General features: G+C 43.7%; 1 protein-coding gene across 1 annotated transcript in view; it reads left to right on the top strand.

Annotated features, from left to right (window-relative positions):
- Nucleotides 1-27290, top strand: part of tmprss3a (transmembrane serine protease 3a) — a 90930-nt gene that overhangs the window by 52715 nt on the left and 10925 nt on the right. Inside the window, exons 10-13 of the mRNA XM_035945743.2 lie at nucleotides 937-1106; nucleotides 3336-3431; nucleotides 6508-6650; nucleotides 8414-8566. Of these exons, the coding sequence (XP_035801636.1) occupies nucleotides 937-1106; nucleotides 3336-3431; nucleotides 6508-6650; nucleotides 8414-8566 (562 nt within the window). The remainder of the gene's footprint in view (nucleotides 1-936; nucleotides 1107-3335; nucleotides 3432-6507; nucleotides 6651-8413; nucleotides 8567-27290) is intronic.

Below are 27290 nucleotides of genomic sequence, written 5' to 3'. Positions count from 1 at the left end.
AAAGTTGTAAAAGCTGGTCTCGGATTTCTCCCTTCTTTCACCTTTTACCTGGCAAGGTTAGAGATCTCTTAGCTCCATCCCATTAACAAGTTTCTGAGGCCGTTGGTTTAAACATCCCAAAACTTGGAGTAGTGAACAAACTTTTACATCGACTTGTAAAGACCATATACATCATTTCCACTGACTCCTAGCTCCACTTTTTGAGGTTGTATCACTGAAACCCATGCTTCATTATCACAAAAAAAAACAACAATGCATTTTGTTTTTTTCACAGATTTATCGTCTATCGTCTGTGGCTCACAGCAACATGAATTATCAGATTTGTTAACGTAGAGAGCTGAGTTATTTGATTTTTTTCAGCAGCATGACTTTGTAACTACCTGTGAATGATTACAATTGACAGCTGAAGAAACAAGTCTGTGTCAGAAAGCTAGCAAATTTTGTTTAACTGCACCAATTCTGTCAAGAAGCGTGGTCAAAGATACAACCGGAAGCTTGTGGATAGCTACCAAAAGCATCTAGTTGAAGTGAAAATGGCCAAGGAACATTGAATTAAATATTAGCATTGATTTTTTTGCAAAAGACCTACAATAAATCTATGAAAGAGCCGAAATGCATCATTGCTTTTTTTGTGACAAAAAACTGTGGATTTGAATGGTTCTATCACAGAAAAAAATCTGATTTATAGAAGCATTGGAAACTCAAGACTTCCATGATATACATGGTCTTTACAGGTGTATGTAAACTTTTGTTCACATGTGTACATTTAGCAAGAGTTAATTTACATTAACAACACGTGAACATGCAACAGCTTTGCCACTGTAGACTGAGAAAGAAAAGTGGTATATTTTGTGTGCAGTTATCTCTCTGTTTTCTTTATATTTACTGACAGAAATATTGTGTTTTAATGGAAATTAGCTTCATGTCTATGCTCAGGTTTGAAGATTCCTCACTGTGGGCTGTCCATGTGGGACTGACAGAGCAGCTGATCCATGGAGCCCAATCTCTGACTGTGGAAAGTATCATACACCATGCTCGCTACCGGCCCAGAGGACTGAATTACGACATTGCACTGATGAAGCTGGCCAGGCCACTTGTTTTTAATGGTATTAGTGTCCTTTTTCAAGAATGTGCTGAGTCCAAACTTGCCAATTCATATGTATAGTTCAAGGTGTCCTGTCCTCCTCTGTAAAAGTGTTATAATCAGACACAGCAGAGGTGGCCAAAGATCCCTGATCCATTGTTCATCATTACAAATTTTTGTAATGCAGGTCCATCATTATTTAAATGTACTTTCCACTTTCTACTGTGGATACATCGCCATTCAAAGGTACTTCAGTGCATACAACATTAAGTGAATGTATGACTGTTCAGATGTATTTCACTACATGAAACAGAAAGGAAATTCATCATAGTTCACATATACTTCAGTATTTGTTGCAGTAAGCATGTACATGGTACATGTTGAAAATCCTTCACCATCACCGATTAACTTTGGGCCATTTTATTGCCGAATATATATTTTTATATATTTCAGACCCTCCCACTCCAAGATATTTTTTATTGCCTAGGGGCAAGTGTGTGCTGGCCAAATCTGAGATTTCTTGGAGTTACCCCCTATGAGGACTTTGCTTTTGAAAATGATGAAAAATGCCCCAAAATCTCACAGCTAATTCAAAATGGTGGACTTCCTGTTGGGTTTAGGATTTGGCTGCCACTGACTTTTTTGTATGCCCTGACCAAATTTCCTAGATGTAGGTGAAACAGTAGATGCTACAAATTTTGCAGGGAGGGCTATGGAGCCGTTTTGCTATACACATGAGCAAGTCCCTTCAAATATCAGGGTTTTTTTTGCCAGGTCTGATGTGTTTGCAAATTTTCGTGAGTTGTTGAGCATGTTTAGGCCCTCAATAATGCAATTCTTTTGGGCAAAATATAATTCCTTGCATTCCAATTTGTTGTTTTTTGTGGTCAAATCAAAGTGAAATGAATGCTACTTGAACATTCTCCTTAATAAATACTAATAAACTAATCAATTTTCCAATCTTTGTTCTATCAGCCCCAGTAGCAGCAGAGTAAACAGACTTCACCATCCAAATACATGTTGGATTCCTCTGGCAATGCGATAAATACAGTGTGTAATACTGTAACTAAACAGCTTCAGTGGTTTCAGTAACGTACAGCTCAACATGTTTGCAGGTAACATATTTTCCCTCAGCTGAGAGTCTGTATCACTCATAAAGAATTGTCAGGAAACATTTAGCTTCCACATTAAATCAAAAATCTGAACATAACCTGATCTGGACCAGGTTAGCTCCATAGCATAAGTTACCATGGATATCTAACAGGTTAAAACAGAGCCACCTTTGTGATGCTGAAAACTCTGACTTTATGTTCAACATGCCCGCTAACTCACTAATCTCACTTTGTAGTACAGCCCTCAGAAAACCCACAGGTAAATAGCATGCAAGTTTAAGCCATTAACATAATTCAGACTAAATATTGTTCCAGGCCCCCAATGAACTTCTCCACATGTACATGAAAAAGGCCCTGACACCATTCAGGCCTAGATTTAAAATCCTGGCAGGACAAGCTACAGCTCAATTCTCTCACTAAGCAACAGAAAGTAGGGAGTGGGATATAAAAGGGAAAGAAAAACTGTAAAAATGTTCAATTGTTAAGATTTGTAGAGATTTACATATTGTAAAGTTGGTTGAGACTGTTGAGCCAAGATGAGAGACAGTTAAAGAAAAAGTGACAAAGCTGCCGCTAAACTTTATTTTTCTCAAGTTATGAACTTTATATTAAGATGCAGAGTTTTTCAAATTATTTTATTTTCTCTTATTTTTAAATGCAGCCCTTCTTTTACTTAATGAGAGAAGACCATTATACACATCTACAGCTTTATATATCTGTACACTTTAATATTAAGTAACAATAAAAATTGTCAAAATGTTTTTGAATCATACTGATTTTTTTTTTAAAAAATTGACAGGTTACATACAGATGTTGATACAACTACTAGGCTACATCAACATATATCACATTAACTCAAGTTAGACATTGTGATGTTCCAGATCTTTGCTTTAATACATTTTCTCTAACTGGACCTCTTAGAATTATAGTTGAATGCCATTGCTATAAACAACACAGATCAAAAATTACTTTTAGCTTTATCAAGCTAAGATTCCTATCTTACAACTCTCCTACCCCCTTCCCGCTGGATTAATCCTGTAAGTGGAAGTGACTGCTCCTTTTCCAATGTACTACACACAGTTGTGTACGTTGTGTGTGATACTCTTGGAACTGCTGTTCATTAACATTCTCTTCTGTAGGTCTTGTGCAGCCCATCTGCCTTCCCAACTATGGAGAGGAGTTTATGGAGGGCACCATGTGCTGGATCTCTGGCTGGGGAGCAACAGAGGAAGATGGTAAATCTGAATGAGGAAAACAACTTATTGCTACTCTGTTATATCGCTCACACTGCCACAGCTACTTTTTAAGGTGACTCTAATATAATATAAAAACTTGCCAATCTGTAGTGATGCCTCCTGACGCACACAATACCAGTCAGAAGTTTGGGCACACCAACCAACTCAGTGGCTTTAATTATTTTCTTCATTGTAGAACAATAATGAAGACAACCCTAGCCCTAAGAATTATGAAGTACAGCATGAAGGAGTAAATAAATACGTAAGAAATGCTAGATTCTCTAAAGTAGCCTCATTTTGCTTTGATAAACGCTAGTTCATTATCCATTCTGTCAACCAGCTTCCCAATGCCATTACCTGGCGCTTTTCCAACAGTCTCAAAAGAGTTCCTTTATAACCTCAGCATTTGTTGGATGTTTTTCCATCCCTCTACAACACATCGTGACAGACTTTAAGTTTGATCTGCAGACTAAGCCCTCTGCGCTCCCACACAGTGACACAGAGCCTGCCGAAGTTGCCACTTCCAGGAGTAGTCCTAAACATGACTTCCTCATTGATGTTGCCTAAGCAAGCCAGAGTGCTACCAAGGTAGACAAACTTTTCTGTAGCTTATAGGTTTCACTATTTATGTTGATGAGAGGCTCAGTGTAGGGAGCTCCAGAAGCTGGTTGGTACATCACTTCCATTTTATTGGTGCTGATGGTGAGTCTGAAGTCTACGCATGATAAGGCAAATTTGTTCATGCTCAGTTGCATTTCAGACTGATTGGTAGTGTTCAAAGCACAGTCATCTGCAAACAGAAAGTGGCTGCACTTTGGTCTTGGCCTGAAGTCTTCTATGTTAAACTGCTTTCTGTCCATGCCGTGGCGCAGCTCGACCCCTGTGTCCCTGGAGTGGAAGTAGTCTGTCAGCATGGCAGAAAACGTAATGTTGAAGAGAGCTGGTGCCAGGATGCAGCTTTGTCTGACTTCATTTCACACTTGGATAGACTCTAAGAATTTACCACTGTCCTCACCATGGTGATGAAAGTGTTGGACATGATCTTCCACAGGCCCTAATGGCTTACAGAGTCAAAAGCCGGTCCACAAAGATGGAGTATAGGCCAACATTCTGCTCTCTGCACTGCTCTTGGAGTTGAAGAACAGCAAAGATCATGTCTACTGTATATTGTGGCCCTGCCTGAAACCACACTGGCTCTCTGGTAGAAGGTCTTGTGATTGAAGATGTTCAGTCAGGTGGTTCAGCAGGACTGTGGCCAGGTTCTTCCTAGCCACGGACAGTAGAGAGATATCTCTATGGTTGCTAAAATCCTGCCTGTTGCTCTTTTGCTTGTACAGATGGAAGATGGAGGCATATTTGAACTCCTTTCTGTCTTTTCTTTCTTTCTTTTTCCTTTCTTTCTTTCATTCTTTCTTTCTTTCTTTTTCCTTTCTTTCTTTCTTTCTTTCTTTCTTTCTTTCTTTCTTTCTTTCCACAGCATGCAGAATAAGTCAGCCAGCCGATTGGTCAGAAGTGGCCCACCAGCTGTATATATTTCAGCTGGGATGGCATCAGCCCCAGGTGCTTTGCTATGGGGAAGTCCTTTGATGGCTTTGATGGCCTCTGCTTCATTTGGTGGCTCATCAAGGGCAATGTTGACTGGGTCCTGAGGGACACGTGAAACTGCTTCATCATTGATGGCTGAGGGACACTGTTGAAGTGTTTAGCCCAGCACTGGAAGATTTTCTCTGTCATCTGTGCTGAGGAAGAGGGATAATCAAGATGTGGTAAGGCCATAGATAGCCTTGAGCATGCTGTAAAAGTTCTTCAGTTTTTCCACTTAGCCAGTCATGCTGCACTTTTCGCAGCTCTGGCTGGATGGCAACTTTGCTTTTCGTCAGAGCGGTCTGCTTTAAAACAGAGGTTGGGTCATTGAGGAGGGCTCTGTGCAGATGATGCTGGTGAAGATCTCTGATGTGGTCATCTCCCTCATCAAATTAGTCCTGGTGCCTGCAAGCTGTACGTCCTATCACTCGTAGGGCAGCAGTATACATTGTATCTCTGAAGGTGGCAGAATCCTACTTTACGTTTCCTGATGTATTAAGATTTTGCAGGCTGCTGGTGAGCTCTTCAGCCAGAGATTGCTTGGCAGAGGCACTGACGAGCCTGGAGACATTCAGGCACTTTCAGGATTTAAAGCCTTGAGGCCTCCTGGGAGGTTTAATTTTGTTGTTAAGTTTGGACACAAGAAGTCTGTGATCCATCCAGCACTTTGCAGCACACGCAACCTTGGTGTCTTTTGCCTGTCCCATTGCCTGATGATCACATAGTCCAGCAGATGCCAATGTTTAGGCTGGGAGTGTATCCAAGAGATCCTGTTGTGCTTGGGGAGGCAGAAGACTGGGTTGGTGATCAAGAGTTCATGGGCCATGCTGGTCTCCAGCAGATGGGTGCTATTGCTGTTGCACCTGCCTATGCCATTTTTTGCCAAGGACTCCTTCCCATGACTCATAGTCTGTGCCGACCCTGGCATTGAAGCTGCCAAGGATGATGAATTTGTCAATCTTTGGCACTGTCATTATGGTGGAAGTCAGGTCCTCATAGAATTTCTCCTTTATGTCATCTGGGTTTGTCATTGTGGGGGTGTAGGAGCTGATGAGCGTAGCAAAGTGTTTGGGAGAGGAAGACGCAGTCATCAGGTGGTAGCTGATGCCTTTGGGAGGTACAGCCAGTTTGCAGACCAGGCTGGACTTGATGGCAAAGCTGAGTCCTGCCTCACGATGCTCTGCCTACCTATCCAAATAAAGGTGTATCCACCACCAGTCTCAGTCAGCTGTCCTTCTGCTGCTAGATGGGTCTCACTCAGGGCAGCAATGTGAATGCTGTAACGGTCCAGTTCTCTACCAGTCAGAGCAGTTCTCCTCTCAAGTCTAAGGGTGGCATGGTAGTACCTGGTTCTGGTTAGCGTTCCACCAGTTAGTTTACTCTGTGTAAATTGAGTTTTGAATGACTCCTAGAACTCTTAAGTCTGCCATAATATACATAGTCTTTACAAGTGTGAGTAAACTTTTGTTCACAACTGAAGTGTTTTCTTTAGGAGAGACCAGTGTGGTTCTGCGCTCAGCCATGGTTCCACTCATCTCCACCAAGACCTGTAACCAACCAGAAGTTTACAAGGGCTTAATCTCCTCCTTGATGATCTGTGCAGGATACCTGGAGGGAGGAATCGATTCCTGTCAGGTAATTTTTTCACAACCCTGTGAAAAAATAATTGCCCCCCTAAACCAAATAACTGGTTGGGCCACTCTTGGCAGCAACAACTGCAGCTAAATGTTTGTGATAGCTTGTAATTAGTCTTTTATATCACCATGGAGGACTCTTGGCCCACTCTTTTGTGCAGAATAGTTTTAATTCACTCACATTAGATGGTTTATGAGTATGAACTGCCCTTTAAAGGTCTTGCCACAGCATCTCAGATGGATTCAAGTCTGGACTTTGACTCAGCCACTCCAAAACCTTAATTTTGGTTCAAAACGGGGATGCTCACAAGATGGAAAACTCAACTAAAGGGGTAGGCAGGCTCAGGGGAATCGAGTCCAGCGAGACAAGCTGGAGCTGGTGAAGCCTGGGGAATGCGAGAGCAGAGCTGGTGGCAGGCATAGACAGACTATTGGCAGGGGAGGAGAGAGAGAGGGAGAGAGAGCTAGGCAGGGGCAGATGCTGAGGCTGGGGCAGGGAGCTCTGACACATCACTGGGGAGTCAATACAGGATGTCATTGAATGCCAAAACCTTGTAAATATTTGGCACCATACGCTTTAGGGCTGAAACAAAACTATGATACTACAGCAAAGATTAGAGATTTGTAAGGGAAAAGACACTGACAGGAACATCACTGGTATGGAACCAATGATTTTCACTGGTTCCATCTTTGTATCATTTTACAAATCTTTATATAAAATCACACCAATGAGAAACTTTACAAGTTTAACACTAACTTAACAGCAGCAAAAATCTGTGGGTAAACTCATTTAGAAGATGTGAATTTTATAAGCATCGACCTAATGCAATAAAAAAAGCTTGTATAAATAAGCTTGCTCATTAATTAGTTACAGCCCCAAACTAGCACTTCAATATTGACCACCATATACAAAAAATGTCCTTGGCTAGCATCAGTTTGATTTTGAAAAAAAGCAGACCCTGAAGAGCCAGCGTCTTACAGACCTGTGTTGCTTATTAATAAAGATTTTGGTCAAGGGCCTGAATTTGACTCTTTACCACTGATAACATTAGAAAAGCTTGATCAAATAGGCTTTATTACAAAATGAGTTCCTTTAATAAGGACTATGAACATAATACAGCGATAATGATGTGCAAGGTATGGTAGTATCTCTGGGTTGCGTGGAGCTTCGCTATAAAGCAACTTTACTTATCTTTTTTTGTCATTTTCAACTGTCACCCAAGAGGTTACTTTAGTTTGAACTGTTTGATGGAGAGTTTCTGTTTATCGCAATAACGGACATTGTCACGAAGCTCCAAAAGAGACTGCCGCTCATACACACACTTCACTTTCACATTGGTTACATTCATAGTACCATTCACATCTGATTGCACTGATCTGTTGCTAGGAGAATCCGCCAAAAGTGTTGGTCGCGCCGCCATGTTTGTGCAAGTATTCCTTTGATATGACATTGAAATATCACCACTTCTTTTTATTTTGGCAGCTGAAATGGACACTGCAAGTAACAAACACAATGCTATACTTACTGGAATATCACTATACCTAGCAATAATCACAATAAATCCAATTGTACTGAAATAGTCCTCTTTAAACTCAGTGGAAACATACCATGTGATTTTAAAATATGCTGAAATGTTCTCAAATATCTACATGGTAAAAGAAATTGTGATAATTTTCTCTCTTTCATACATTTCATCTGCTTATTAGGCAGTAACAGATTGGCAGTAACAGATGGGGACTTCCCCCCTGTGTGTGCCTCCTCAGGGGGACAGCGGAGGTCCTCTGGCCTGTGAGGACTTGTCTGTATGGAAGTTGGTGGGAGCGACCAGCTGGGGAAGTGGCTGTGCCTTGAGGAACAAGCCAGGAGTTTACACTCGCATCACAAAGTCACTCAGTTGGATCCACAAACATATGGAGGTCAGTACAGGACAATCCAGTTGTGAATTAACAATGGTGTGACCTTTTGAAAACTAAAGGCAGGCACTGAACCTGTTTGTCTAATCCAATGATTTGGAAATCCCCGTCCCATAAGTTAACAGATTGAATCCTTGCATGTCATTAGGTGGAAGTCATTAGGTGGTTTTCCACTGCAGGACCTCCATATTAGGTATGCCCAAAAGTTCATTCTCCCCAGAAAAACAAAGCTCAAAGACTGAATACATAATATAATCAATTTATTCAATAACCAGTATTCCCCCTTTCACTTTGATCATCGCTTTCAGTCTTTCGGGCATGAAATGTATGAGGTTCTTGGGTAAAGATGGTTCTATCTTTCCCACTTCCGCACAGTCCTAGGGATGAGCCGTTTCATGGTGGTCAGTGGTGGACTGGTAAAGATGTGACTGTGCAGGATTCCCCAACAGTTCTCAATTGGGTTGAGGACAGGGGAGTTTAGTGGCCATGCTTCCTGACGCAGAAAGCCAGGTAGATGCTCAGAACACCATTGCTGAGTCATACGGGCAGTGTGAGAAGATGAATATGAGACAAGAGATCAGCATTTCCGCTTATATTTCCAGGTATTTACATCTGGATCTAATACACAATTTAGAAGAGAGCACCTTTTGTTTGAACAAACCCATTTTTCATGTCAGCAAAAGTATTGGAACATGTGACTGACAGGTGTGTTTTGTTGCCCTGGTGTGTCCTATTACATTGATTACTTAAACAATAAATAGTGCTCAATGTCTATGATCAGTTTCAGAGTTGGATTTTGCATGCGGAACATCCTCCGCATCCTCTGTGTTTGCCCTCAGGCAGCAGTAACGCCGCCCTGATGGCAGCAGAGAGAACAGTCTATGGCTGGGATGGATGGGCTCACTTGCAATCTTCCTGACCTTTAACCTGCATTGTTTGTTGTAAATGTCCTGCAGGTTGGGGAGGGTGGTTCTGATGGTGCGCTCAGCCGAGTGGAACACAGGGCCAAGAAGTCCTGCTGGGTGCTGCTGCCCTCCAGGTGGTGACTCCCAGCCAAAACACTCTCAATTGTTGCAGGTGTAGAAGTTCCTGAGCACTTTGAGATGGAACTTAAAGTCCCTCAGACGTCTGAGGTGGTAGAGATGCTGTCGAGCTTTCTTCACCAGGGTGTTGATGTGACAGGACCACGTCAGGTCCTGCGTGATGTTAACAACAAGGTACCGTATTTTCACGACCATAAGGTGCACTTAAAATTCTTAAATTTTCTCCAAAATGGACGGAGCGCCTTATAATGCGGTGCACCTTATGTGTGCACCGAGTTCCAAAATCTGTAAATGTTGTTGTGTAACTTTGATGAGCGCTTATATAGAGAAAAGGTGGACGTGACAGAGGACAGCATGAGAGTGTTAAAGGGGGAAGTGTGGGCGTGAAAGAAGACGCTAAAGGCATGCCTCCATTTGGTATATAGTGCCGGTATGTGCATTATGCAAAACAACATCGGTTTGGCTAAGGACCCCTTAAAATGGCACCTGCGAAGAGACACGCTTACGAAGCACAGTTTAAACTGCAAGCTATCAGCTACGCGGAGGAACATGGGAATCGAGCAGCTGCGAGAGAATTCAAGATCAACAAATCCATGGTTCGCAAGTGGAGGAAGCAGGAAAACGAGCTTCGCCAAGTCAAGAAGACGAAGCTGAGTTTCTGTGGAAAGAAGGCGAGGTGGCCCGAATTGGAAGACCGACTTGAGCAATGGATTAATGATCAAAGAACAGCTGGGAGAAGCATCTCTACAGTCACCATTCGACTGAGGGCAATAATGCTTGCAGAAGAAATGAAAATTGAACATTTTCAAGGAGGTCCGTCTTGGTGCTTTCGTTTTATGAAACGGCGGCATCTTTCCATCCGGGCAAGGACTACCATGGCGCAGCAACTTCCAGCAGATTACAATGAAAAGCTGGTCATCTTCCGCTCCTACTGCAGTAAAAAGATTGCCGACAAACACATCCAGCCCAACCACATCACCAACATGGACGAGGTGCCGCTGACTTTTGACATCCCGGTGAATCACACTGTCGAGAAGAAGGGGACCAGCACGGTAGTGATACGCACAACGGGGCACGAAAAGTCGGCTTTTACTGTTGTGCTTGGCTGCCATGCTAATGGACAGAAACTGCCACTTATGGTGATTTTTAAGAGGAAGACGCTGCCTAAAGAGAAGTTTCCAGCCGGAGTCATCGTTAAGGCCAATCAAAAGGATGGACGAGGAGAAAAAGAAAGAGTGGCTGAGTGAGGTGTACGTAAAGAGACCAGATAGTTTATCCCATGCGTCACCGTCCCTGTTGATCTGTGACTCCATGCACGCCCATCTCACAGCCACTGTGAAAAACCAAGTGCAGCAAATGAACTCAGAGCTTGCTATCATTCCGGGAGGCTTGACGAAGGAACTCCAACCGCTGGACATCGGTGTAAACAGGGCGTTCAAAGTGAAGTTGTAAATGGCGTGGGAGCGATGGATGACAGATGGCGAACAGTTTTACTAAGACTGGGAGGCAGCGCCGGGCGAGTTACGCCACAATTTGTGAATGGATTGCGGATGCTTGGGCTAACGTGTCTGCTTGCACTGTTGTTCGAGCTTTCGCAAAAGCCAGCATCATTTATGAGGAGCCGCACGCCAATGAGACTGACTCTGACAATGACGAGCGGGAACCTGGCGTGTTCGATGGAGAACTAGCCCAGCTGTTCATTTCGGATACAGAAGATGAGGACTTTGATGGATTTGTGAATGAGGATTGATCAAAAAACAACGTGAAAACATTGCTAAATACTTCAATAAAGTACATCTGAACTCAGTTTTGCTTCCGCTGCCTTTTTTAAAACATGCATGTTTTAAGCTAGGGTACCGGTATGTTTTACCATGCCCGTGCCCTATAATCCGGTGCACCTTATGTATGTGTTAAATACAGAAATAGCACCTGTAACTGATACTGCGCCTTTTAATACGGTGGCCTTATGGTCGCGAAAATACGGTACTTGAAGCTGTCCACTCTCTCCACCTCTGTCCTGCTGATCCTGAGTGGATAGTAAGACCACGGCTGCTTCTTGCTGTAGTCCACAATTAGCTCCTTGGTCTTGCTGACATTCAGGAGGAGACTGTTGTCTCTACACCAATCCTCCAGGTGGGTGACCTCCATCAAATAGTCCTCCTCGTTGTTGGAGATCAGACAAACCACTGCTGTGTCAAAAAGGTGTAGACCCACTTGCACAGGGAGGAGGTGAGTCCAAGGTCCTGCAACTTAGTGACCAGTCTGGAGGGGATTATGGTGTTGAATGCTGAACTGAAGTCCATGAACAGTATTCGCACATAATTCCCTTTCCTAGTGTCCAGGTGGGCCAGGGCTGTGTGTAGCAGGTGGTTGATGGTGTCCTCTGTGGATCTATTGGGTTGGTATGTAAATTGTAAGGGGTCCAGGTAGGTAGGTAGGGAGGAGGTGATGAAGTGTCTTAGCAGTTTTTCAAAACATTTCATCACCACAGAGGGCAATGGGCCGGTAGTCATTCAGACAGCTGGGTTTGGCTTTCTTGGGGACCGGAACAATGACTGCTTAAAGCACCTGGGGATGATGCATTAAGAGAGTGAGTGGTTGAATATTTCCGTGAACACTGGTGCAAGCTGGTTTGGTACAGGCCTTCAGGACACGGCCTGTTATACCGTCACGTCCTGCAGCCTTCTTGGTATTCACGCGTTGAAACATCAGCCTCACGTCATGCTCCGTCATGGTGCGTGTCCCCTCCTCTCCACCAGGCAGGATGCGCGCCTCTCAGCTGCGAGTCTTGAAGCATGCATAAAAGTTGTTGAGTTCATCTGCCAGAGAGATGTCAGCACTCACCATGGGCAACGGTGTTGCTTCATAGACCGTCACAGTTCTTAGTCCCTGCCATAGTCCCCTGGTGTCCCTCATCTGCGGCTGTGACTCCAGCTTCTCCCTGTACTGCCGTGATGGACTACATCCGAGCCAGTTGGGCAGCCACATGCTGGCAGCTAACATTCAGTACCTGGTTCAGTGCTCCCCATGTGACTGACTGTTTAACTCACATACCCCTCCATCGATACCTCTGTCCTCCTTGCCACCCATAAGAGTGCTTCGCCAGGTCACTGCTGTCCATGTCATCGCCCCCTGCCGTTCTCCTCCATCTTTAACAATCGTGCCACCTACTCCCCTGAAACAGTCCTTCACTACTGGTACTGCCATGCCCCTTCCAATAACTACCATGAACCATGAACTTTTACAATAGACCCTCCTCTCCTCATAGCGCACTGATTGAAGCAACCCCCCCCCCCATTTTCTTTCATTTACATCAACCCAGACTGTCAGGCACAGTTTTATGTCTTTCGAATATCTTGGTTTTATAATTCACTTAAAGGTCCCATCTTTGATTTTAATTATCTACAGACCACCTACGACAAACAGTATTTTTATTCACAAATTCTCTGAGCTTTTATCTTTTTATATGTCCAAGTTTCAGAAAATTCTTGTCGGAGGTGATTTTAACATACATGTCTGCTGCCCCCCTCAAACGTTTACCACAGACTTTTTAGATACAATAAACTCTTTTAATCTCACTCAAGCAGTTGAAGTGCCCACACACTCTAAGGGTCACACTCTTGACCTGGTGTTGTACAGCGGTCTCAGTCCTTACAATCTTTTGACCAAGGATATCTGTGTGTCTGATTACAAATTAATTTATTCAGTGTAGTTTTAGCAGTTTTACCGACCGGTCAGAATGCTCCAATCCGCCGCTGTGTTTTTTTTTTGTTTTTTTTTTATTAATCTTTTTTTTGTGGAAAGCTGATAATGATACAGACAAAATAGGAGGTTATACATATTATACAGTTCCCACTATTTTTTCCCCAACTAGCAGAACACCAGACCCTCACAAGGGGAGGGTCAACAACCTGAACAATGGAACAGAGTCTCTGTACAGTTCAATAAAATTGAGTAAACTCAAAATGTAGCAACTATGCAATGTGCAAAGTAGTTGTAAATATTTTTAAAAAAAAAGTGAAACATAACATAAATAAACGAGTAAAAAGAAAAAATTAATAAATTAATAAATAACAATAAAAAAACACAACATTTTCTAATTAAAAATAAATAAATCAAAAAAGGGGGGGGGGGTAGGTAAAGAGGATCAATCCAGGGGTAAGGTTTGCATGACATTGAAGTAATCTATGAAGGACTGCCATTTATGAACAATTTTAGAAGAAGCACCTCTTACAGAGTGTCTTATCTTTTCCAATTTGAGAAAGAAGATAACATCCCTAAGCCAGAGAGAGATGGATGGAGGTTTGGGAGCTTTCCATGAAAGTAGGATACGACGTCTTGCTAAAAGAGATGTAAAAGCTAATAAGTCTGACTGTATAGGGCTAACATGCAAGGAGTCAACAGAGAGCCCAAATATTGCCATTAACGGGCCCATAACAATATTTTTTCCCAGAATCCTGGACATGATTGTAGAATAATCACCCCAAAATTTCTGTAACCTAGGGCACGAGAAAAACATATGGCTTAGATTACAAGGAGAGGTATGGCACCTGTCACATAGGTCTGCAACATTCGGATAGATTTCAGATAATCTGGATTTCGATAGGTGGGCTCTGTGCAGCACTTTGAATTGAATAAGTTCTAGCGCAAGGTGTACTAGACCGTATGCTATGGACAGCTTTATCCCACAACTCATCCGTGAGATCCAGACCCAACTCTCGCGACCAACCAACCCGCGCTTTAGCAGCCCCACCGCCATCAGATGTCATTAATTGTGCGTATATCTTGGATATAAGAGATTTTTGACTAAGTCTTAAAGTTAGAAGAACATCCCATGGCTGGTTAGCAGGAAGGGAAGGGAAGCTCGGAAACAAAGTAGAAGCACAATGTCGGAGTTGGAAATAACGAAACAAGTGGGAAGGAGGTAAAGAGAAGTCTGACCTCAGATCTGAAAATGTGTAAAAGATACCATCCTTGTATAGATTCCTTAATGCCTCGATGATGCCAAATCATAAAAGTTGAGTCAATTAATGATGGGGGAAACAAGTGATTTTTGGTTATGGGTAAATAGGTGGATGGTGACACAAATTTAAAATGACGCCTGAATTGTACCCAAATCTTAAGGCAGGAAAGCACCACAGGATTACCTGTAAAATTAGAGGGATTCAATGGTAGAGAGGAGAAGAGTAAGGCTGTTAGGGAAGACGAAAGGAGTGACTGAGCCTCTAATTTACACCATAATAACCCCGGAGCCTGAAGCCAATATATGAACTTATGAATGTTTGCTGACCAGTAATATAACAAAAAATTGGGTAATGCGAGACCCCCATTAAATTTAAGCTGTTGCAGAAGTGAATATCGCACCTTGGGAGTCTTACCGCCCCACAGAAAGGTGATGATAATTTGGTCAAGAGATTTGAAAAAAAGTTTGGGTAGAAACAAGGGAATACACTGAAACAGGAAGAGAAATTTAGGCAATACAGACATTTTCACTGCGTTAATTCTACCTATCAGCGAAAGTCGTAGGGAGTTCCACCTCTGCAGGTCTACCTTCACCTGATTGACCAGTGGGGAAAAATTTGCAGCATAAAGCGAGGGTAGAGTGCGGGTCACATTAATCCCTAAATATCTAAACCCTGACAGGCAAAGTTTAAAGGGAATATCAGATTGTTTGAGTAATAAAGCAGAAGAATTTATGGGGTAACGTTCACTCTTAAGAAGATTGACCTTGTAGCCAGAGAAGGAGCCAAAAGTCTTTAACAGGGATAGTACTGATGTAATGCTGGTTAGTGGGTTTGATACACATAAAAGCAGGTCATCTGCATAGAGTGACAATTTGAGTTCAATATCAGACCGAGAGACTCCACGAAAGAGGGGAAGAGATTTCAAAGCAATTGACAGTGGCTCAATGGCCAGGGCAAATAGTAAGGGGGAAAGAGGGCACCCCTGTCTAGTGCCACGAGATAACGTAAAATAACTGGAGTGAGTGTCATTTGTGCGGATACTAGCTTGGGGGGAGGTGTAAAGAAGTTTAATCCAAGATATAAATCTATCACCAAATCCGAATTTATGAAGTGTAGCAAAGAGATAATTCCACTCGACACGATCGAATGCCTTCTCGGCATCGATCGAAATAACAACTTCAGGGAGGTGAGAAGAATTTTTGGAAAAAATGACATTCAAAAGTGTACGAACGTTGTAAAAGAGGTGGCGTCCTTTGATAAAACCATTTTGTTCTTCTGATATGATCGTGGGAAGAATCTTTTCCAGACGAAGTGCTAGGACTTTGGCTAGAATTTTAACATCCACATTCAGTAAGGACAAAGGTCTGTAAGAGGTACAAGATTCAGGGTCCTTGCCCTTCTTCAAAAGAAGGGTTATGGATGCCTGGGTTAAAGTTGGGGGCAATGAGCCACGATCGAAGGATTCATTATACATTGGAAGGAGAAGTGGTGCTAATTTGTCTGTGAATTTTTTAAAAAATTCAACACCAAATCCATCAGGGCCAGGGGCCTTGCGGTTTTGCATAGATTTAATGGCCGCTGCAATTTCTTGCAAACTAATAGGAGCATCAAGCCCACTAGCCACATCCGGATCAACAGTGGGAGCATTGAGATTCTCAATGAAAGAGGTCATCTCTGCTGGATCGGGTGGAGATTCTGATTCATAGAGAGAGGAATAATAGGATTTAAAAATTGTATTGACGCCGCTGTGTTTTTAACTCCACATTTCATCTCTGCTTCTTCAACTGCTTTTAATCCAAATTTTAACACAGATGAGCTGGTCTCCCTTTTTAACTACAATTGTCAATCCAATTTAGATTGTGTTGCCCCTTTTAAGCTCAAACACTCCAGTAGCACACTACAGCCCTGGCTTAATGAAACCACACAATAGTTTAAAAGAGACTGCAGAAAGAAGGAAAGGAAATGGAAGAATTCTCACTTACATGTGTGTTACGCACCCGTCTAGGGGGAAGGTGCGTAGCATAATGTTTGTTTAAAATAAATAAATAAATAAGGTGGAATATTTTTCCCAGTCCCCAAAAGAAGAAAAAGAAAATGATGAACAGTTTTGTTGAAAAAAAATTACAAAAGGTTTTATTTACAATCTACTACAAATCAAAGAGGCCACCACATGGGCTATTCATTCAAGCAAAAAAAAAAAAATTAGATACAAACTAAAGAGGCATTATAGCACTCAAACAAAAGATCCTACCCAACAAAACCACATCTTCTACAAAAATAAACCTAAGTCTAACAAACAAAAAAACACTATCTTAATCTAATCAGAAAACACGGGTATCAAGTCACAAAGTTTGGAGTCTGGGAAAAACCACAGGGTGCTGCTGTCAGAGAGGTTCCCATCATCACTGCCGCCAAGATTTAAAATAGGTTCCAGCCAATCAGCGCTGGGTCCGCCTTGCCACCAATCAGCTCCTGCACACAAAGATCCACAAAGACAGAACACCCACTACCAACCAACAGGACGAAACAAACCACAAGGACAAAACAAAGATCTACAAACACAGAAACCCACTCCCAGACAACAAAACATTTCAGAACCACAAACACATTACCAAAACTACGGCCACAGCCGTAACACCCCCATACCTAAAAAAACAAACATTTCCCCCATAATGTTTGTTCTCTTAGGGAGGGAGATGTACACGAGACAGAGCATCAGCTAACACATTATCATTTCCTTTTTTGTGGTGGATTTCAATATTAAATTCTTGCACCAGCAGTGACCATCTCATCAGCCTGCGGTTTTTGTTACCCATCTGTGCCAGGAACACGAGGGGATTATGGTCAGTAAAGACCAGAACGGGCAGCGAGCTAGACCCAACGTAAACTTCAAAATGTTGCAGGGCGAGTAACAACGATAGTGCCTCCTGCTCAATGGTGCTATACTGGAGTTGGTGTCTGTTGAATTTTTTTGAAAAGTACGCAACAGGATGGTCAACACCTCTTTCATCCTCCTGCAGCAGCACCGCACCAGCACCACGCGCACTGGCGTCGACCTCCAGCTTGAAGGGGCACGAGAAGTTAGGAGCAGAGAGGACAGGTGTGCTGCAGAGGAGCGCTTTAGCGGACTCAAATGAGTTCTGGCATGCTGAAGACCAGACGAATGGCCGAGAAATACTGGTCAGGCTAGTCAGAGGAGCAACAACGTCAGCGAAGTTTCTACAAAAGCCTCGGTAATAGCCTGCCATTCCGAGGAAACGACGGAGCTGGCGCCTGGTTTGAGGCACGGGGTAATCAATGATGGCCTGGATTTTTGAGGAGAGAGCGCGCACCTGTCCCTGGCCTACCTCCTTACCTAAATACGTAACGGTGGCCCTACCGAATTCACATTTGGCCAGATTGAGGGTGAGGGACGCTTTCTGCAGCCTGTCAAAGATAACACGAAGAGCTTTCACATGCTCATGCCACGTGTTCGAGTAAACAACAACATCGTCTAAATAAACTTCACAGTCACGAACACCAGTCAGAACTTTATGCATGAGCCGCTAAAAGGTGGCAGGAGCATTCCGCAGACCAAAGGGCATGACTGTGTACTGCAGGAAACTGTCGGGAGTAACGAAAGCAGAGATCTCAGAGGCACGAGGCGTTAAAGGGACTTGCCAATAGCCCTTCAGCAAATCCAATTTCGTCACGAATTTGGCCGAACCAACGTGGTCAACACAGTCCTCCATCCTGGGCAGAGGATAGGAGTCAGGCTTCGTTACAGAATTAACTTTTCTGAAGTCAGTGCAGAAACGAGGGGTTTTGTCTGGCTTCGGCACGAGCAAGCACGGAGAGCTCCACGCGCTGGAGCTAGGGACTGCCAAGCCATTTTCCAGCAGGTAAGCTACCTCCTGCTGAAACAGAGCGCGCTTAGTGGGATTCACACGGTAGGCATGTTGTTTAATGGGCGCATGATCACCGACATCAATGTCATGAGACAGAACAGTAGTGCGGGAGGGAGTGTCTGAAAATAATGACAGGTGATTATTGATTAAAGTGGAAATATCATTTATGGCGGTGTCACTCAGGTGGGAAAGGTGGGATTTTAAATCTGTCAGAATTTCTGAGTTTTGGAGACGAGCGCAAGGGTCAGCAACAGAGACACGAAGGCCGTCACTCTCAGGGAAATACTGAGAGGGAGGCAGAGGGACACTAGAAACAGAGAGCACGGCTGGAGACAACGAAGTGACATCCGAGTCACGATCAAAATAAGCCTTCATCATGTTGATGTGGCATACGCGAGTCTTCCTCCTCCTATCTGGGGTTCCCACAACGTAATCAGTTTCACTTAACTTTTTTTCTACAACATACGGACCGCAAAATTTTGCCTGAAGGGCGGAACCAGGAATCGGAAGCAGAATTAGGACTTTTTCACCAATTTGGAATTCTCTTTTCACACTTCTTTTGTCAAATTTCTTTTTCATTTTCTTTTGGGACGCCGAGAGAGAGCTGCGTGCAGCATCACAGGCTTTATGCAGACACTCTCTAAAAGAACTCACATAATCTAACACATTTACAGGTGGGCCTGGAGTATCAGAGCGGTATTTCTCACGGAGCCATCTCAGAGGACCACACACGGTGTGACCGAACACTAACTCCGCGGGACTAAAGCCTGTAGACTCCTGCACACTTTCACGCGCCGTGAGGAGGAGAAAAGGCAACCCTTCATCCCACTCCTTACCAGACTCGAGACAATATTTCCTCATCATGGACTTTAACGTCTGATGAAATCGTTCCAGTGCACCCTGAGATTCTGGATGAAAGCTGCTGGATTTTTGGTGTTTTATGGACAGAGTGGAGAGAACCTGAGCGAACAGTTTGGATGTGAAATTAGTACCTTGATCTGTCTGGATAAATTTTGGCATGCCGAATGTGGAGAAAAAGTTTACCAGGGCTTTTATGACAGCCTTGGTTTTAATGTTGCGCAGCGGTATAGCCTCGGGGTATCGAGTTGCTACACACATCAGAGTCAAAAGGTACTGATGACCGGACTTTGTTTTGGGAAGTGGACCTACACAGTCTAGGATTATGTGCTCGAACGGCTCACCGAGAGCTGGGATTGGGTGCAGAGGAGCAGGTGGAATCACCTGATTCGGTTTGCCGCTAAGCTGGCAGACATGACAGGACTTACAGAATTTGGACACATCACTCTTCAAACCTGGCCAAAAGAAATAACGCAGAATGCGATGGTAAGTCTTTTTAATTCCTAAATGACCAGAAAAGTTATCATGCGCAAGACTAAGGACTTGAGGACGAAATTGTTGAGGCACAACTAATTGTTGAAACGAATTCCAACCTAGATCACCGGATGAGGGGGAGTACTTACGCATTAATATGCCGTTATCAATGCAGTACACGGAGGGATTTTCGGCGTTCGCGCTGGCAGCAGATGAGAGGCAGGTTATCAGAGATGGGTCATTCTGTTGTGCAAGAACAAACTCAGCCCTATCAACAACGAACGACAGGTTAGCATCAGTTGGTAACAAATCTTCAACTACACATTTCCCAGATTTTTCAACAGTTTTTTCTGTTTTCACCAGATCATCATCAGAACACATGAATGAATCAGATAAATCCATTACATCACCATACTTGCGCGTCTGGGCGCGCGTAACGGCACAAGCCGGGAACACAGAGGAGTCACTGACAGCAGCAGGGGCCGAAAAATCCACAATAGGATTGTCGATCACTTCGGGCGTCGGAAAAACCTTTTTACCCGCTAAATCGTTGCCAAGAATGAGCGCAACACCGCGCACCGGTAAACGAGAACGAATGCCAATTTTAACCGGGCCAGAGACGAGAGGTGAGCGCAGAAAAACGGTGTGCAGTGGTGCTTGTAACACGCTCATTTTAACACCCCACAAAAGAGCATTGGAACCACAAAAAGATTTGTCAGAAAACGGCAAAACACTCTGCAGAATAAGGGACTGTGCAGCCGCCGTATCGCGCAAAATAGTGATTGGAACCTGATTCTCCTCTTGACCCATCAGCGACACCGAATCCCTGAGGAGGAATGGGCGGTAAGCTTCATCCACCTCAGCAGATTCACCTGTGCTGACCAGAGAGAGAGCAAGAGCAGGCTGAACAAAACCAACAGTTTTAGGTTTTTTAATATTTGGGTTTTGTTTGCGCTTCAGAGCCGGACAGTTCGAAATCAAATGCCCAGACTCATGGCAGTAAAAATACTCACGTGTCTCAGCGGACACGAAGTTTGTGCGTGGAGGAGTTTTAGGTGATATGTGCAGATTTTTCCCCACACCACCAGAGGTTACCTCACCTCAGCCTGTAGGAGAGCGACAGGATCAGGAGAGGCCCGAGCGGGTGTGGCAGCCTCCGCTCCCACATCCACCAGGCCGCTGGGGATCGGCTTGGCCGTGGTCGCCTCCACTTCCATCGGACTTGGCACACCCACAGAAGCACTGACATACTTAGACTCTGCTTTTACTATGCCCTCCTCCACCAAACGCTGTGCCAACTGGGCCTTAATTTCTGCCTTTTTAGCCATAAAGGGCAATGAAATATCAAACAAATTGGCAATCAGTAGTAAATCTGCTTTGGTGCACCTATTTAATTTATCCAGGGTAGGATTTTGTGCAAACTCATCTAAATCCATACTTACCCCCACACACAGAGAAAAACTGCCAACCAAACAGAAGCACTATTAAACAAACCAGAGAAATACTCACCACGAATCCACGCGAAAAAAAAAAGCAATGAGACGAGCCCCCAAATTATGTTACGCACCCGTCTAGGGGGAAGGTGCGTAGCATAATGTTTGTTTAAAAAAAAAAATAAATAAATAAGGTGGAATATTTTTCCCAGTCCCCAAAAAAAGAAAAAGAAAATGATGAACAGTTTCGTTGAAAAAAAATTACAAAAGGTTTTATTTACAATCTACTACAAATCAAAGAGGCCACCACATGGGCTATTCATTCAAGCAAAAAAAAAAAAATTAGATATAAACTAAAGAGGCATTATAGCACTCAAACAAAAGATCCTACCCAACAAAACCACAGCTTCTACAAAAATGAACCTAAGTCTAACAAACAAAAAAACACTATCTTAATCTAATCAGAAAACACGGGTATCAAGTCACAAAGTTTGGAGTCTGGGAAAAACCACAGGGTGCTGCTGTCAGAGAGGTTCCCATCATCACTGCCGGCCGCCAAGATTTAAAATAGGTTCCAGCCAATCAGCGCTGGGTCCGCCTTGCCACCAATCAGCTCCTGCACACAAAGATCCACAAAGACAGAACACCCACTACCAACCAACAGGACGAAACAAACCACAAGGACAAAACAAAGATCTACAAACACAGAAACCCACTCCCAGACAACAAAACATTTCAGAACCACAAACACAACATTACCAAAACTACGGCCACAGCCGTAACAATGTGTTTTATGAAATTTGGAAAGATGCTATGAAAAAGTGTCAAACTGCAGTTAAAGAAGCAAGAGCAGCCTTTTTTCTAAGTTGATTTTAGCAAACCATTATAATCCCAGATTTTTATTCAAAACAATAAATTCTCTTATTGCCCCCTCCTCCTGTCATTTTATCGATCCCCCCAAGAAACCTGTGAAACATTTTTGCAGCTTTTTACTGACAAAGTTAAGGACATCAGACAATCGATTACCCTGCCTGTCGGTCTTTTATCTTCTACTCGGCACATTTTTTCATATTTCAACAATTTCAGAATTGTTTCTTTGTCCCACATAATCGACATTATAAAGAAGATGAAACCAACCTCGTGCAGTCTCAACAGCATTCCCACAACATTTTTTAAAGAGGTTATTGACACTGTTTGTGTTGCGGCTTCTGAGAGGCTCAGGCGCAGGAAAGAGATGGAGACAGATATGTACAAAATAATCAGTTTAGTTACAGAGATAGTTATTACAAAAATAAACCGGATGACTGAAACTGGAAGTGAAAAGGCAAGAGTACACAGGAATGAGGAACCCAATACTGCCTCAAGAGGCTGGCGGACTAAACTACACAGACTAAGGCAAGGAACGCCTGAGCAGGAAAGCAGAACAACATAGGATAATACAGAAATACAACACGCGAACTAAGGAACATCGGAGTAAGCTCAGATACACGGATATGGAAGAGTGATTACACTCAAAGAACTGTTCGAAGGACAAGAGAATCTCTGTGAGAACTACAATAACCAGAACCAGAGGATTTAACTAGAAGTGAGGCAGGCTTAACAAATAGGAAAGCAACTAATACTCCCCGCAAAGCTAACAGAAATACTGGGGAACAGTACAGAACAGAGTCGGAGAATTAACTAGGAAAACGCAGGTATGCCAGACTGTAATACCAGAAGGAAATTAGACTCACAATGAATAATTACCGAAAAATACTAGGAACCTGAAACAGAGTGATAATCAAGAACTAAGCTGGTATATTAAACCAGAATACAAAAGAGCAACTATACATACAGTACGAGACCACTAGTAACTACTGGGCAAAATATACTAACCTGAACAGGGAAGGAAACTAAGAGCAAAACTGGCAAGCCAGACAAAATACTGAAGAGCTACAACAAGCTCACTAGGAACAATATTTACAAAAAAGACTACTACAAACTAGACTAGTCTAAGCATGCACAGACTGTGACTTAGTTGAGAATACAAGGCAGGAGTGGGCTGGAGAACAAAGGGTTGGCCATGAGAAAGGAATGGCTGAGCCTGTGACAGCAGGCGTGCAGAGGGGGAAAGTTGTCAGAGGTGGTTTGATGATCCAGGTGAGCGTCCAGAGGGGAAACGTGTTTGAATGTGGTGGAGAGTCGGAAGGGAAGGTCCAGGAGACCAGGAATGGCTGAGCTCAAACAGATGGCAGTTCAGACTAGGGAAAACAGAGACAAAGGTTACTGAGGTTCTACAGGCAACGGAGGCTGGACAGAATGACTGTGTCATTCAACAATCCAGCGTCGAGTGATGAGTGGCGTCTGAATATATTGTAAGAGAGTGGAATGCTAATTGGCTCCGGTCCACCTGCACGTGCTTCTGCTGATTACAGAGTGCCATCACCTACCGCCACAGCCTTCATGCCAAGCACACCTAATAAGGAAAACAGAAGGGAGGAGGAAAAAAGAGTCCTACACAGAGCCTGCTGCTGCAGGCCTGACAGTTGGGTTGAGCATTTTATCAGTTATTAACAGTTCCCTTTTAACTGGTCATTTCCCCGCTGCTTTTAAACATGCTGTGGTCCAACCCCTTCTAAAGAAACCCAACCTTGACCCCTCTGTTCTGAACAATTTTAGACCGATCTCCAAACTTCCATTTTTATCCAAAGTTTTAGAAAAAGTAGTTTCTACCCAGCTTTTATCATTTATGTGTCAAAATGACATCTTTGAAAAATTTCAATCAGGTTTTACAGCTCTTCACAGCACAGAAACTGCCCTCCTCATAGTGAAAGAGACAGCGCAATTATAATTCTTTTAGACTTAAGTGCAGCCTTTGACACAGTATACCACACCATTTTAATCGACCGTCTTAGATCCTGGGTTGGTGTCAGCAATACTGCACTTGACTGGTTTTATTATTATCTTTTAAACAGATCCTTTTCACTCACCATCAATGACCACTCCTCCTCCTCAGCTCCAATTACTTGTGGTGTACCGCAAGGTTCAGTTTGTGACCCAATTTTATTCTCTACCTAAATGCTCCCGCTCGGTCAAATTATCACACGTCACAATGTTTCTTTTCATTGCTACACGGACGACACACAGATATACCTCCTGCTGAGACTTGCTGAAAGCCTAGCATCTGTTTTTAACTGTTATAACGATACAAACCATTGGATGGCACAAAACTTCGAACAATTAAACAACTCCAAATCTGAAATCATACTGTTCAACCCTCCAAATCCCAACAACAGCCTCTCCTGCAACATCCTCGGTCTAATGTAAAGCCGGTTGCCAGAAATCTAGGCGTCCAATTTGACTCTGACCTCAGTTTCATGCCCTACATCAACAAGGTCATCCAATCCTGCTTCCTCCAGATTAGAACCATTGCCAAAATCAAATCAATCCTCCCTCAGTCAGACCTTGAAAAAATCATTCATGCCCTCATTTTTTCCCGTCTTGATTACTGTAACGCCCTTTTATCGGGTATTCCACATGTAGCAAGGCTACGAGGGTTAAATGTATGTTTGTTATTTACCACGTGTCCGACAACGCCACCTGGGGGAGTTTCACCCCCAGGAGATATATTTAGGGACGACCACCGCTCCAATACAGACAAAAAGGAAGGTCACACAGGTACGAACGACACCGGAGACTGACGTGATTCCAAATAAAATATACAGAAATAGAATTTATTAACAATATTTTAAAAAATTTACAATCTTCCTCACTAAAAATCTCGTGGAGGCGATGCCAAGAAATAACTCAGTGAGTGGCACATTATTAATCTAATCCTCCGGGGCTTAGTTAAGTTTGCCACCCGAAATACAGGCACTAGGTACAGGGCTAAGGGCTTACCAGGCAGAGATGACTAACTAAAGGGGGAGGGGAAGGGTCCTGATGCGACACACCACACGTGAACAAAACAAAAACCACTGACAGACACCCAAGTGCACTACTGTACAGGGAGTGAAGGGACCACCACCGCAGGGGGATCAGTCGGCCACTCGCCACCTGGCCCAACAGCTCCTGTCTAGGGAAGAGGCAAACTGTTAATCACAGGAAAAGAGGCAAAATATATAGATTTCTAACACTGCCCGATACCACACTATACTGAGCCCAGGAGGTCACCACCAAGGCCGACCATGCCTTCATATGCCACTTACTCCCCACCCAGTCAACCCAATAAACCAACAAAAAAAACCCCCACAAATAACAAAATCTACAAAACCAAAAAAAGAATAACCGGATAACTAAACACACAATCCCCCCCAAAAAACAACAATCGATGAATGCAAATAACAATAAATGCTGAATCAAGAACTAATGATAAAGGATCCCAAGATCTACAGACAATAATTCTAATAATACAATATATATAATAATATATAATAATAACAATAATAATAATAATAATAATAATAATAATAATAATAATAATAATAATAATAATAATAATAATAATAATAACACTAGCAGGCGTGCTAGGCAGTAGGCACGCGCACACCAAGATTATTATTTCTTTTAAAACATCATACAAAAAAACAATGAAACAATTGCAGATGAGCGGAGAGCTTGCCATAGTGACCCCACAGACAGAATAGCAGCCCACTTCAGAGGTAGAGCCACCCGTCAGTGAAGACGCGCATCAGACACAGCACTAATATCGCCCAGAGATAGAACGACCACGTCGGAACATACCTTACGAAAGTGAATAGAGAAAGCTCGACAGTCAGCGTCTTGAAACCACCATGCAGATTCACACATCCACGCCAAAACACGCTACTGATGTCACCCTCCAGCTCCAGGAACAGGTAAGAGGATGCATGTGCAAGACGCGCAGCCCTCTCCCAGATATAACTGGGCGTGGCACTGCCCAGCAAGCAAGGTGCATTAGGATGATTACTCCCAGCTGCACAGACCAATACACACAACATGAGTGGAGGCGGACGGGGCCGTCCTCCCACACCTACCCCCCAATTTTGCATCGTCGCCCCGGCGATGGGCCTCCAGGAGGAACCTGAAGAGTTAACACCAAGGCCAGTGGAAAGCAGACTGGACATTAGACACAGCCCTTGAAGGTCCAGCAACTTCACGGTCAATGCAACCAACTGGCCGTGGAAGACGATGCACGTTAGAGTGTTGGCCAGTGGTGGATTAGCCTGTCCGACAGACAGCAGGCTGGCTAACACTGACTGATTCTGGCAGAGGTGGAGAAGAGCCCAACATGTGAGCACCTCCCTGCGCCAAAGGTGTCCCAAGAACAGGAGAACCTCTCAGCGGAATCACTGCAAGAGGCTCCATAGAACCTGCGTTGCCGGCTACAGGTGTGGCCAATGGCAAAGGAGTTTCAGGGACCAACACCCATAGGTCGTCATCACTGGCAGAGTTACCCTCAGGCACTGCTGATGACAGCGGAGGAGCGGGAGGAGAAGCAGGAGTAGGACCAGGCAGGTCAGGTCCTACTTTGGCTTTGAACATGTTGCGATGCACATTGCGCACCTTCCCCAAGTCGTCCGCGAGAGCAATGGTGTAAATTGCACCCTTGCTGCGTGGGACTCTTAGCACCTCGTACACCACAGAACTCCAAATATCACTGATTTTATGCCGGCCCCTAGCACTATGGTCTCGAAGGTGAACAAGCTGGCCGACTCGCAGAGGCTCATCATGGACACGCTGGTCATGCTGCTGTTTACGGCGACCAGCAGCTGTTAACAACCGATCATGAGCCTCCTCGAAGGCTACCCTGAGTCTCTCCTGATGCTCAGCTACCAAATCCTGCACTTTCCCTGGCACAGGGTCCTGGACTCGACCCAGCAGAAAGTCAACAGGGAGCCTAGGTTCACGACCAAACATTAGAAAGAAAGGAGACTCTCCTGTGACCTGATGAGGTGTGGAGTTATAGCAAAAGAGCACCTGGGGGAGGCAGGAGGCCCAATCTTGTTTCCGTGAAGTTGGCAGGGTGTGCAGGAGGTTGTGTAGGGTTCGGTTGAACCGCGCACATTGTCCAATTACTGCGGGGTGGTATGGGGTAGTGCTGGACTTCT

This window comes from Amphiprion ocellaris, chromosome 11 (assembly GCF_022539595.1).
Source record: "Amphiprion ocellaris isolate individual 3 ecotype Okinawa chromosome 11, ASM2253959v1, whole genome shotgun sequence".
NCBI lineage: Eukaryota > Metazoa > Chordata > Actinopteri > Pomacentridae > Amphiprion > Amphiprion ocellaris.
This window is presented reverse-complemented; position numbering and strand designations above follow the sequence as displayed.